The sequence below is a fragment of the Malassezia restricta genome, chromosome III (assembly GCF_003290485.1).
Source record: "Malassezia restricta chromosome III, complete sequence".
Taxonomy (NCBI): Eukaryota; Fungi; Basidiomycota; class Malasseziomycetes; order Malasseziales; family Malasseziaceae; genus Malassezia; species Malassezia restricta.
The window spans coordinates 800500-812691 of NC_040195.1; the positions used below are offsets into that span (position 1 = coordinate 800500).

At 53.2% G+C, this 12192-nt stretch overlaps 8 protein-coding genes across 8 annotated transcripts; 4 read left to right on the plus strand and 4 right to left on the minus strand.

Moving 5' to 3' along the window:
- Positions 1 to 2: 2 nt before the first annotated feature.
- On the minus strand, positions 3 to 2102 carry MRET_2118 (YdiU domain protein; the record flags this gene model as incomplete). Its single annotated transcript, XM_027628745.1, has 1 exon — positions 3 to 2102. The coding sequence occupies one exon, from the start codon at positions 2100 to 2102 to the stop codon at positions 3 to 5; it is 2100 nt and encodes a 699-aa protein (XP_027484725.1).
- An 85-nt stretch (positions 2103 to 2187) lies between these two features.
- On the plus strand, positions 2188 to 3813 carry MRET_2119 (phosphatidylinositol glycan, class M; the record flags this gene model as incomplete). Its single annotated transcript, XM_027628746.1, has 1 exon — positions 2188 to 3813. One exon carries the CDS (start codon positions 2188 to 2190, stop codon positions 3811 to 3813), a length of 1626 nt encoding a protein of 541 aa, XP_027484724.1.
- A 6-nt stretch (positions 3814 to 3819) lies between these two features.
- MRET_2120 (magnesium transporter) lies at positions 3820 to 6111 on the minus strand (the record flags this gene model as incomplete). Its single annotated transcript, XM_027628747.1, has 1 exon — positions 3820 to 6111. One exon carries the CDS (start codon positions 6109 to 6111, stop codon positions 3820 to 3822), a length of 2292 nt encoding a protein of 763 aa, XP_027484176.1.
- Positions 6112 to 6572: 461 nt separating this feature from the next.
- Positions 6573 to 7286, plus strand: MRET_2121 (SUR7/PalI family protein; the record flags this gene model as incomplete). Its single annotated transcript, XM_027628748.1, has 1 exon — positions 6573 to 7286. One exon carries the CDS (start codon positions 6573 to 6575, stop codon positions 7284 to 7286), a length of 714 nt encoding a protein of 237 aa, XP_027484686.1.
- Positions 7287 to 7433: 147 nt separating this feature from the next.
- Positions 7434 to 7790, minus strand: MRET_2122 (uncharacterized protein; the record flags this gene model as incomplete). The annotated part of the gene is made up of 1 exon (XM_027628749.1): positions 7434 to 7790. One exon carries the CDS (start codon positions 7788 to 7790, stop codon positions 7434 to 7436), a length of 357 nt encoding a protein of 118 aa, XP_027484178.1.
- A 259-nt stretch (positions 7791 to 8049) lies between these two features.
- MRET_2123 (uncharacterized protein) lies at positions 8050 to 8460 on the plus strand (the record flags this gene model as incomplete). Its single annotated transcript, XM_027628750.1, has 1 exon — positions 8050 to 8460. One exon carries the CDS (start codon positions 8050 to 8052, stop codon positions 8458 to 8460), a length of 411 nt encoding a protein of 136 aa, XP_027484179.1.
- Positions 8461 to 8715: 255 nt separating this feature from the next.
- Positions 8716 to 9987, plus strand: MRET_2124 (acyl-CoA dehydrogenase; the record flags this gene model as incomplete). The annotated part of the gene is made up of 1 exon (XM_027628751.1): positions 8716 to 9987. The coding sequence occupies one exon, from the start codon at positions 8716 to 8718 to the stop codon at positions 9985 to 9987; it is 1272 nt and encodes a 423-aa protein (XP_027484172.1).
- Positions 9988 to 10063: 76 nt separating this feature from the next.
- MRET_2125 (CBS PB1 domain protein) lies at positions 10064 to 12094 on the minus strand (the record flags this gene model as incomplete). Its single annotated transcript, XM_027628752.1, has 1 exon — positions 10064 to 12094. The coding sequence occupies one exon, from the start codon at positions 12092 to 12094 to the stop codon at positions 10064 to 10066; it is 2031 nt and encodes a 676-aa protein (XP_027484173.1).
- Positions 12095 to 12192: the final 98 nt, after the last annotated feature.

Sequence of the window (12192 nt, forward strand, 5' to 3'; positions counted from 1 at the left end):
ATTTAGGAAGAACATGATGGCGTGTTAGACTGTAAAAGCTCTCCCACCTCACACAGCGATGCATCGTCAGGCGCATCATATGCTTCAAAGGGGGCAGCACACATAGCCCGCACACGTTCCAGCAGTTTGGTGTCGTTGGAAGAAGCAAGCTGCTCGGCCACAAGGTCCGTGGTCCAATTGCGCAGAACAAAGCGTGGATTCGCACGTTTCATGTGCATGGCCACATGGCTTGGTGGTCGTCCCTCGTCTGTCAGCTTGGCGCGATATGTCTCAAGCCATGCTGCCAGATCTGACACGGATGCTGCATGGGGTGCCTTTGTCGCAGCGTCTCGCGCAATCCGTTCAGCAAAAGAATGCACATCACCCCCGTATGTGGGGAAATCGCACATCGTTCGCAAAGAACGTGACAGGTCCCAACCAGCAAAGGCACGGAAGAAGGGATCAATCAATCCGTACTTGATTCGGTCGACATCTTTGTCCTGTACACCTAGACGATTAGCCCAGGCTTCTGCCCATGCCTTAAGGAGCGAAGTCTGCACAAGTGCGCGTACTTCATCCAGGTAGGACTCCGCATGATCTGCCCATGCCTGGCGCTCCTTGGCGGAAGAGTGTAGCAATTCACCGGGGCGCAGAGCTCGCTCATGCAGATCCTCGAATCCAATGAGTGGCGCCAACGCCTCGAATAACTTGTCCACCGCATACACGAGCATAGACGGTTGCATCTTGTACGAGTACCTGCCAAACACATCAGAGTGATTACAAATTTCGTCTTCGTTGATAGCATCCATAAACGCATACGGTCCATAATCGATCGTGTCGCCCAAGAGAGAAATATTATCTGTATTGATCACGCCATGCATAAATCCATAGACCTGCCATAGCGCAAATGTCTTGGCATTGCGCACACCTGCTTCCTTGACGAGGCGCAGTGCCCAGGGTGGGCGCGGTGCGTCTGATACGCCTTGGCCCTTGATCACATCTGACCATCCGTAGAGCTCGCGTGCAACGTATTCACCAAGAACACGCACACTTTCCCATTCGTTGCGAATGCTGTGCAGCTGGAAGTTGCCGATGCGGAGCCACGATGGGGCGATGCGCATATTCAGTGCAGCAGTCGTGCGTGTCTCGCGCAACACAGGTACATCGGGGAGTGATACGACGCACAGCGAGTAGCTCGTAGGAATACCTAGGGCGGCCATGTATTCAGACACGAGAAACTCACGCGTCGAGCTTTTAAGAGTAGCGAGTCCATCGGCAAAGCGTGAGTATGGCGTGCGTCCAGCACCCTTGATTTGAATCTCCATACGCCGGCCCGAGTCAGGGTGCAGCGTCTCTACGAGGGACACTGTGCGTCCATCGCCCAACTGACCGGCCCATTCGCCAAATTGGTGACCGCCGTAGCGAAGCGACCATGGCCCATACGATGTTCGCGTATACAGCTGCGATAGAGCGCTCTGCGTGTTTCGAACATCGTCTTCCTCGCGCGTCAAAAATTGGACACCAACACCCCCTGGTTCTTGAGAATCAAGTGAGCCTGCGACGTGTAGATGAAACGCACGACCCGAAGCCCAGTCGCTCAGGGCTTGCCTGGCTGTGGCGGGACTCGTATCTTCGCCACTGCCGTACAGGTGCGACGTATCGGCGCTGATGAGTGGGCCAGAGCTAAACACGCTCTTGCCAGAGGTTTGCTGGATCCACTCGTGTGTGTCACCCACGTTCAGATGAGGCACACACGCCGCATGAGCCTGTGGCGAGAACGCAACCAATCTGGCTGAGGGGTACGGTGGGTGCTGGCGAGCAGGCGCAAATTCCCTGCAGTTGGGAGGCTCATAACTGCTCAAAAATCTTTCGACGCCTTCAGATTCCTCGCCCTGTTCATATGGCGGGAATTCATACGGGAAGGGCAGCGGCAAGGGCGTCACATACGAAAAGTGGGCACCGTCGCGAACAATGCGGGATCGCCGAAGAAGAGATGGGAATGACGTGGGACTCGAGATCAACGCTTTGGCATCTGGTGTGACGGGGTCGGGAATCAAGTTGCTCGTCAGTTGCTGGGACAGTGGCACCTGTGGCAAAGACAGCGGCCGAAATCGTGGTGGCATGAGGCATGCATCCCCGATTCGAGACCCGATCTGTCCCCTGACACACCCCACTCTGCATCCGCACCACGCAGTCTGACTCCCAAGTATGTCGCCATTCCGATGGACGTATGTGTTGCTAGGACTTGGGTTGCGTATAGCACTGTTGCTTTGGGGCGAGTACCAGGATTCCACCGCAACGGTGCCGTACACGGATGTAGACTACTCCGTCTACAATGATGGCGCGCGCCTGATATGGGCGTCGTGCCCGCTGTCAGAGACCATCGATTCGCCTCTGTACGGCGATGAAGAGGATCTTCTAAACAAGCCGCATCTTTTCGAACATGTACACTGTGCTCGCGGTATTGTGCCTGCGGTATCGCGCTTTGTGCTCAAAAATGACCCTGCGCGCCCGGATGCTGCTGAAATGGAGTGGGACTCGGCCTGGACTGCGTTTCTGCACACAAGTTACGCGTTAACTCGCCCATTGTTCCGATTTTTGGGATCGTTGGGTGATCCATTTGAGCGGGCTACGTATCGGTATACCCCGCTATTGGCCTGTGCGTTGGCTCCGGCTCATGCATTGCCCGGTGATACGTGGAAGTGGTTCGGCAAGCTACTCTTTGCGCTCGCTGACGTTGGCTGCGCTGTGCTGATGTGGGCTCTTCTCGATGAGCGACGTGCCATGCATGCTCACGAGGCCCCTGGTTTAGCAGGCGCTTCCCTTACGCATTTGCCTGGTATACTGTGGCTCTTGAATCCATTCCCCGCACAAATCGCCACGCGCGGTAGTGCAGACAGCTTGGTGGGCTTGATCGTGCTAGGTTTCTTGTATTGCCTGATTCGTGCGACGCCTGAACTGTCGCTGATTCGATCACCTGAGCCAAACGAGCCACCCAAAGAGCGACATGATGCCGGTGAGCTCCGGGTGGCCAATACGCCCTGCTTTTATGCCGCCGCCTTTTTTATGGCACTGGCCGTGCATTTCAAGATATACCCCATTATTTACAGTCCAAGTGTATTGGCTCACTTGGCCAATTATCGCCAACATGCATTGGCACTGCTATGCGGTATTTCCAAGCCGAGGCGCCAGGACGTGTGGCGTCTAGGGATTGAATTTGGTGCATGTGCTGCATTCTTCTATCTAGTGTTCATGGGTCTTGCTTGGGCTATTTGGGGACAGCCATACATCCGACATGCCTTGCTATACCATGTGGTGCGTCAAGATCATCGGCACAACTTTAGTGTATATTTCTTGCCGATCTATTTGTCACTAGACAACGTCATTGGATCAGGGTGGACACAATGGTTATACTCGCCGCTGCTAAGTTTTCTGCCGCAGTTTTTGACCGTCAGTATCGCAGGCTTCGCCCTAGGCGGCTTGGATCTAGTGTTGGCTTGCGCCGTGCAAACGGTCGTATTCGTGGCGTGGAATAAGGTCTATACAAGCCAGTACTTTTTGTGGTACTTATGGTTTCTTCCAATGGTCGGTGTCACGATGCACTTCTCTTCCTTGGCCGAAATCGGCTGCCTCGTGATCATATGGGTGGGTGCACAAGCTCTATGGTTGTACCACGCCTACCAGCTCGAATTTTTAGCTCAAGACACGTTCTTCGCTCTGTGGCTCAGCAGTCTGGTGCTCTTGTTTGTCCAACTCGCATGCACTCAGTGTTGTCTCACAGCATGGGTTCGATGGCGTCGTCGTCAAGCGATTGCTATACACAAGACACAATAACATATTCTAGCGATTGCTAAGGTAGCGCACGGTCGTGATGTAGCCCGTGACGGCGATAATGACCATCGCTGTGCAAATGCCACCAAACCAGTTGAGATTGTCAATGTCCTGACCCGGCACCTGCACGTTCATACCCCAAAGACCAGTAATGACGTTCATAGGAACAATGATAGTACCCAGGGCCGTTAATTTGCTCAGCACGTCATTGATTTGGTTGTTGGCGTCCGTCATCTCAATACTAATTTGAGCAAGATAATTGCTGTGCGAGCGCGACAGGATCATTTCATAGTGGTTCAAGTTCTGTGTCATGGTGATCAAATGGTCTTGAATGTCCGACAAATACATGCCGATATCCGACTTGGGTGCGACTGACCAGTATTCATTAGATCGCTTGGCCAGACCCTTGATGACATCAGCCTTGTTGCCCATAAGACGCAGCAGACCCATGACCTTTTTGCGGCATGTACCGATACGTCGAAGCATATCAGACTGCTCTGCCTCCTTTAAAATAAGGACCAGTTCATCGATGCTGTCGACCTCGAACTCGATGCTCTGAATGAGTGGCGCAAATGCATCTGTTATATCGTCAATGAGCGCATATGAAATCCAGTCAGCCGTCACATTAATGTAGTCTTTCAGCTGCTTGATGCGGCGACGAACGTTGTGTGGGTGTGGTGTATGACGGAAATGGAAAGAGAGCGTGCCCTCGCGGAATACCACAATATACATGTTGAGCGGCTCCAGGTATGTCGGACTGTATGGGTCCTGGTCAAACGAACGGAAACAGACAAGGTAGTAGTTGCGGAACAGTTCAATCTTCTCGCGAGTCTCTTCCATGAGAATATCTTCCGTTGTCAGCGGATGGATGCCAAAAGTGCGTGCCAATGTTTTCATTTCTTGGTCAGTGGGACACAGCACATCGAGCCACCAAGTATTGATCTCAGGGTCATAATCATTTGAGCCGCGGATGAAAGGTATGCCAGGTGGCAGATTGGAAGCAGGTTGCTTGGGTTCGGCTAGCTTGTCATTCTCGGCGGGGACACCGCGAATAAGGTCTTCGAATGTCTGACCTGGACCGGGTAATTCATACAAATATCGTGCATGAATGGCAGAGGACATGGCATTCGAGTAAAAACTAAAACGGTACGGCTTGTCATGTACAGCGCCAGGGATAGGTACAGTCGAACGGGGACCACGATGCATGGGCTGCGGCCTTGCGATCGGAGGCACGCGCCACTGTGAGCTTGTCGCGCCATTATATGCTGGCTGTGTCGCTCCTTGAAGCAGGGGTTGAGCAGTCTCGTCCGTCTTGTCCGAAGGTGATGTGATCGACTGCAGCGGCGCATCGGGCGAGCGACCTACAGAATGGCCACCCTCAAACATGGCTAGCTTTTTCTGGTACTTTCCACCTCCTCCTCTTTCGAGACCAGCTGCTTGTCCACGTCGTGGCCGCCTACTGTACAGCGTGGCATCACCGCCTGTCAAGCCAGTTCCAGCGAATGGTGTATACCCAATGCTTCCTCGTTTTTCTTGTGATGTTGGACTACCAAATGACAGGGACGTGTGAGGCCAAGATCCGGGCCCATTGTGCTGTTCTTGTTCCTCGTTCGCAAACGCATCAAGCACAGAAAGATCAAATGTGAAGGGGTACCCCGGCTTTTTTGTCTCCCGCCCCATAGGACCACGGCGGTCAGTATCATCAGCTTGCTCAACTTGATTAGGAGCTGGAAAGCATACATCATCTTCCAATGGACGGCTATCACTGGTGTGCGTAGATTGGGCAAGTTCCTGATTGTCGACCGGTGGCTCCCATGCAGGAGGTACATTGTCAGCGTGAGCAGTTAAAGGCACGAGAGGGTGGTTTCCAAGTGCTGGGGCTGCCCTTTGATGTACTTTACTTTGTTCATCTGGTTGAGCATGCACACTCTCTGCGCCTTGCGCCGCACGAATAGCCAGTGGAGAGTTGGGATTCACAGACAACGAGTGAGACTGGTTACGGTGGTCAATGAAGTGCGACTGACTATCCAGGCTAGTAGAAGATGCTGCATTTTGTTGGTAAAACCTCTTAGCCACACTTGGTATATCTTTCATTCCAGCAAGGGGTGCGGCAAGGGGCGCGGCCATCGGTGCTTCGCCATCATTCATCCAAAGAGGGTCTGTATTCGAATGACTGAGAAGCCGCGCCGCATCAAGATCGTGCTCACGCTGTGCATCCTCGTTTGTTCTTTCTTCCCGTTTGGGCGGTGATGGTGCAGTTTCTGGTGGGACGTCCTGATACCGGTGCGTAGGCAAAGACATCAATTATGTCGGGTATTGACCGGCGCTAGCTTAGAGAAAAAAAAGCTCGAGGAGGTCAGTCAATGAGAATTAATTGCAAATGTGCCCGAGCGAACAGCACCTATCTGCGGGTGCGTTCGCAGTGAAAAGAAAGCCGACTCTTGCTATTGGGTCTACATGTATACAGTGCACTCTCGGTCTAGATTGCTTTGCGTGGCGAGTGCTGCGAAATTCAATTCATGAAAGGAATGCCGCATGTCCGTTGGATACATACTTAATCATGCCCAGACAGCTAGCATCCGAGTGATCAGCCACAGTTATCTGGTCGCTTCTCCACTTAAACAATGTCCCTTCCCCTGGTCACGTGAATGCGGTCCATGCATGTCCAACAAAGATAGATTTTGAATCCAACACGCGAAAAAAAGGCCGCTTTTAGCTCTCTCATCCGGCGTCGTTGTTGCGACCAGGCAACAGAGTCCGACATGCGGATACTCGGTGCTGTTTATGGACAGATCCTATTATTCTGCGCGACAGGGCTGGTGATCCTTGCGAACGTGGGACAGCTAACAGGTAACATGGTGGCGCGTAACATTCGACTGTTTTCTGTCCAGCCTTACAATGATTTCGAGAATGGCAAAGGTACAACGAGCAAGTACGATTATCCTATCGGCCAAAACAACGGTATACGCCCTTTGTATGCGTGGGGGTTGTACAACTACTGTGGTGGCTCGACAGACTACGAGGTTTTGCGTTGCTCGCCCTCCAAGTTTGGTTTCACATTCAACATTGTTCAAGCGGTTGCGGACGATATCCCTGCCAATATTAGCAATATTAACCTGCCAGCAATCGAGAACCAGTCGTCCATCACAAACTACACTAGGGCTGCATTCTATCTTCTTTTTGTCGGCACGATCCTTGTGGGCGTAGCCTTTCTTGTTTCATTGCTATTCCACCCGGCCGCTCTCTCATTGGCGTCTATCCTCACATTCCTTGGTTTTGCCGTGCTGGTATGCGGTGCCAGCATTGACACGTACTTCATCAATCAACTAAAGAACCACACTCTCGGTATCCAGTCATCGATGATTGAATTTGGCAATGCCCTTTGGATGTTCTGGGCCGCTGTCGGCGCGGCTTTGTTCGCCATGCCAGGACTTATTGGTGGCGCTGCTGCTGGTCACGCAGATACACCCTACTAACTCAGTACTATTATGTGGAAAGGGGTATGCTAAAGGAGTATATCTTCACAAGATATGGACAAACAAATCATTTCATCTTTTTTAATCGTCGCGCGCGACTCATGCAAGCATTGTGGGTGAACAATAAATACTGCCATTGCCCGAAGGCTATGAATATCGGAATAATTCACTCCCCGTCCAATGTGCAATTACCACATATGTAGTGATAGGAACCAATAGAGGAATCAAGTATGCTAAGCAAATCGGAAAGGATAACCAGGGTATGTCGCTGATTTGCTCGACGCTTGGCTGTGCTGCTGCTTTCAGCGTTCTTTCCCAGCCCCCAAGAAGACCCCACGATACGACCAGTAAGCTCACCAGAACAGCTAATTCCGGAAAGCGAGTGGCCGCCTTAGCCATGCAGTCCTGCTTGTCGAAAGGCGTGCTTGACCAGGCCAGGTAAGAACAGAACTTGGCGCCCTTACAGCATACATTGACAGGTGCACCTACTGTGCTAGTTTCCATAGCTTTGTATTTTTATTCGTTCAATACATGAACACATGCTCTGTGGAATGCAATTAAAACCAATTATACGCCACACATAGAACTTAAAACAATATTGTGCCTATCTATTGTGAACAGACTCCACTAATTGGCCAGCTGACGCATGCACAGTCCCACAACCCTACAGCTTCTACTAGGGCACAACTGTGGCAGTGGCGCCGCTCTGAAACATATAAGGCCTTGTCGCACCTACGCGATAAACACGAACGCATTCTATAACATGGTGAACCTCTTTTCGTCGGCTCTGTCGCTCGTTGCCCTTGTGTCGGCTGCAGTGCCTACCTTGGCTTATGACTCAGAGTCGCTGAATGCGCGTCTTGTATATGACCCCCAGATTCTCTACCCGGATTGCAAGACTGAATGGACCGTGGGCCAGCGTGTTAATGTTACTTGGAATGCGAAAGACATGCCTCGCCAATTTAGGAATCTGACTGGAGTGATTCGCCTTGGTCACATTGAAGAGGGATCGCCTAACGAACACCTTGCTAACACGTTGGCCAAGAACTTCAAGATGGCAGATGGTAATGTGACATTCACAGTTCCCAAGGTGGATGAGCGCAACGACTACGTTGTTGTCTTGATGGGAGACTCGGGTAATCACTCGCCCAAGTTCACCATCCATTCTGCCTAATTCTATAGCTTGACTCGCACAACTTACCACAGCTGGTCTGCAGGTTTTTTAGATTTTTTAGACAATTGAATTATTTATGCGCGCGAGCGATACGGAAACGCCACGGCAGGTGGCGCGCAAATTGGCGAGTTTAATTAAAGTTGGTGAGCCGTGCTCGGACGCAACGTGGTGCCACGTGTTCGGCCGAATTTCCCCAAACCGGGTACTTAGAGTAGCAGCGTTTTTCTAGCCGACAGAGCCGGTTTGTAACAGACAATGTCGTTTCTCTCGTCGCGTTCGCTGGCCGCCTCCAAAGGCTTTGTGAGCTCCAATGTTCGGGCCTCCCTGGCGCCTGCTTCGGCTCGTCTTTTCTCGAAGACTGCTGCTGCTCAAAACATCAGCTTTGAGCTCTCGGAGGACCAGCAAGCCTATCAGGAGCTCGCTCGCAAGTTCACGCGCGAGAACATTATTCCTGTCGCTCGCCACTATGACCAGACCATGGAGTACCCATGGGATGTGATCAAGAAGGCTCACAGTGTTGGTCTTCTGAACACCCACGTCCCTGAGAAGTTCGGCGGTCCTGGTCTTGGCTTGATGGAGTGCTCGCTGATCACGGAGGAGCTCGCCTATGGCTGCACCGGTATTCAGACGGCTATCGAGGCCAATGGTCTTGCTGAGGCACCAGTCCTCGTGGCAGGTAATGATGAGCAGAAGGCCAAGTACCTTGGTCGTATGACCGAGGAGCCCCTGGTGGCTTCGTACGGTGTGACGGAGCCAGGTGCTGGCTCGGACGTGGCTAACATCTCGACTCGTGCGGAGAAGCGCGGCGATAAGTGGATCCTGAACGGAACCAAGATGTGGATCACGAACGGTGGTCATGCCAACTGGTACTTTGTGCTTGCACGCACGAACCCTGAGGAGCGTCCTCACAAGGCTCTTTCTGGCTTCATTGTGGATGGTGATGCTCCAGGTGTCATTCGCGGCAAGAAGGAAATTAACATGGGTCAGCGCTGCTCGGATACCCGTATGATCACGTTCGAGGATGTTGAGGTTCCTGAGGAAAACTTGCTCGGTAAGCCTGGTGATGGTTTCAAGATTGCCATGGGTGCTTTTGACATCACCCGTCCTCTTGTGGCATCGGGTGCCGTTGGTCTCGCTCAGCGCGCCCTGTATGAGGCCACCATTTACGCGAAGGAGCGCAAGACGATGGGTAAGCCTATCATCAACCATCAGGCCATTGCCTTTATGCTCGCCGACATGCAGATGGCTGTCGAGTCGTCGCGTAACCTCGTGTGGAAGGCTTGCTACACTAAGGACCAGGGTCAGCGCAACAGTTTCTACGCTAGTATGGCCAAGTGCCTGGCTTCGCGCGCCGCTGTGTCGAATGCCGACCAGGCTGTCCAGATCTACGGTGGTCTCGGCTTCAACTCAGAAAGCTCTGTCGAGAAGCTGTACCGTGACGCCAAGATCTTTGAGCTCTACGAGGGTACCTCGCAGATCCAGCGTCTTATCATTTCGCGCCACCTCGCTGACTTGTACAACGCCTAAGGCCCATAGCATCCCCACATAGTTCGACTTTATGGATCGACAAGGTCAAATCATGTACGTTCATCAATCTACAATATTAGGGGCGGCCAAACTTGACGATACAAGCGGCCACAACACCAGCGAAACTAGCGAAACCAATGGCGGCAGGAAGGGCCATATCACGAGGTATGATACCAAAGAGAGCGTCTGTAGGCGGAGAGCCCTGTCCTTTTTCCCTGTCCTCGGAACTCTGCACACTGCGCGCTTGAACATCAGCCATATCGCGCTGGCGCTGGCGATTGGCCGCTGTGGCAAACGAAACAGTGGCGTGACCGCCGTGCACGCCTTGCTTTGCCACAGCCTCGTCCCATGTCCTTCCTCCTTGCAGAACAAGCAGCACACGGTCGCGGCACTGGTGACGTGCCACTTTTACCGAGTCCATGACATCGCTGTCCGTCGTAATCAGCACGAGATCATCGTCGTCATCCTTGTATGCAAGTGTAAAGTCCTTTACATCAGGTGGATTCGCTTGAGGGGCCGATGGCATAGGGGGTGTGAAGATATGCAGCGGCAAGCGGTCTTCGTCGTCCACGTCTGACCGAATGGGTTCAGCAGGCGCGCTGTGCGAAACGGGCACGCTGGAGAAGAAAGGGTCTCCCGCTAACTTGATCAATACAATTTCATGGATGGTCTCGAACGAGTCGTAGCGTGCCTGGAACCGATGCACACGACCACTGGGCGTCACAAATTTGAATAGATATGTACCATCATCCGTCTCTGATGATGCCGGTACATCCAATGCGGAACCGCCCTCACCCACACCACTCGCACTGTCGTTCGGGTGCACATCCGAGCTGATATCCACAGCGCCGCCTGTCGGTGACATGAGCGAATCGGTGCCCATTCGCTGGGAGCTACTCACACCGCTGGCAGACTCTTCACCGAAAGCACTGCCTGCGCCCTGGCCAAAGCTGTTCCAGAAGCGATTCCACATGGGGCCACCATCGCTGTCATCACCATTGCTCATGCTGTTGATTTGTTCGAGCGTGGCATACGTCAACTTGAGCACATCCACAACGCCCACAAGACGCCCATCGACATCGACCACTGGCAGGTTCAAATAGCGGCCATCGTGCATCTTGCGGAGCGCCTCCTGGATCGAAAGCGATGGCGTTCCTGTGTCGGGATGAGGCGTCATCACTCGTACGACGCTGCAGCGTTCAGGGTCCAGGCCAGCGGCAATCACACGCAGCACCACGTCCTTTGATGTGAAAATACCAGCAATCTTGCCTGATGTGATGCCTCGTTCACCTTGAGGACTTGGTGCATTCTCCATCACACACACCGCCGTCGTCCGATGCTCCTTCATGAGACGAGCTGCGTCACGCACAGTCGTACGCACGCCCACCGTGCACGGTATGGTACGCGAATCGAGTATCGTTGACAGGTCCGGCATGCTCATCCGCTCACGAAGCGTTTGGACGTACTGCATCATTGCCTGCTGTGGACCACCGCCCCACTCGTTTTGCACACCTTCCAAGGCATGATACAGCTTCTGCGACGATCCATGGGCACGTTCTAGCTTTTCTAGTGCTTCGTAAAATACCTTGGCAATATCGAGCAGACCCACCACATCGCCGTCCTCGTTGCATACCGGCAGATGGCGGAAGCCGCGGGAGACCATCATGCTCAGTGCCTCGGTAGCTGACGTCGTATCGCGTGTGACTAGAGGCGAAGTCGTCATGATGGCACTCACAGGGGTCATGCGCGCGTCGACACCACTGGCTACAATCCGATAAGCGAGGTCCTTGGCCGTGAAGATACCTGCCAAGTGTTCTTCATTGTCTACCACCAACACGCAGTCTGTGCGCTTCGCTGCACAAAGCTGACTAGCATCCGTGATGCTCATGGTATGCGGCACAGTGAGGGCTGGCAGGGGGCGCAGGGCCGACACGGTGCCGGCCTGAATTGGATTCCGTCGCCGTCCATGCTGCGGCGTCGAGGGTTTGCCCGACTTGCGGCTCAGCTCGGCTTCTATGCGTTTACGAATCGCCTCATCACGGCGCGACTGGCGCTTTCGTGTATCGCTGCTGTGGGGCGAGTTGCGGTACGACGGAGTCGCACTCATTCTGGTGGTGAAGAGATACGTCGTGTTTGGGCAACACCACCGAGGCGTGTCATGTCACGTGCCTCATACGGCCATCGAGCTAGTGGAGGAACGAGGCC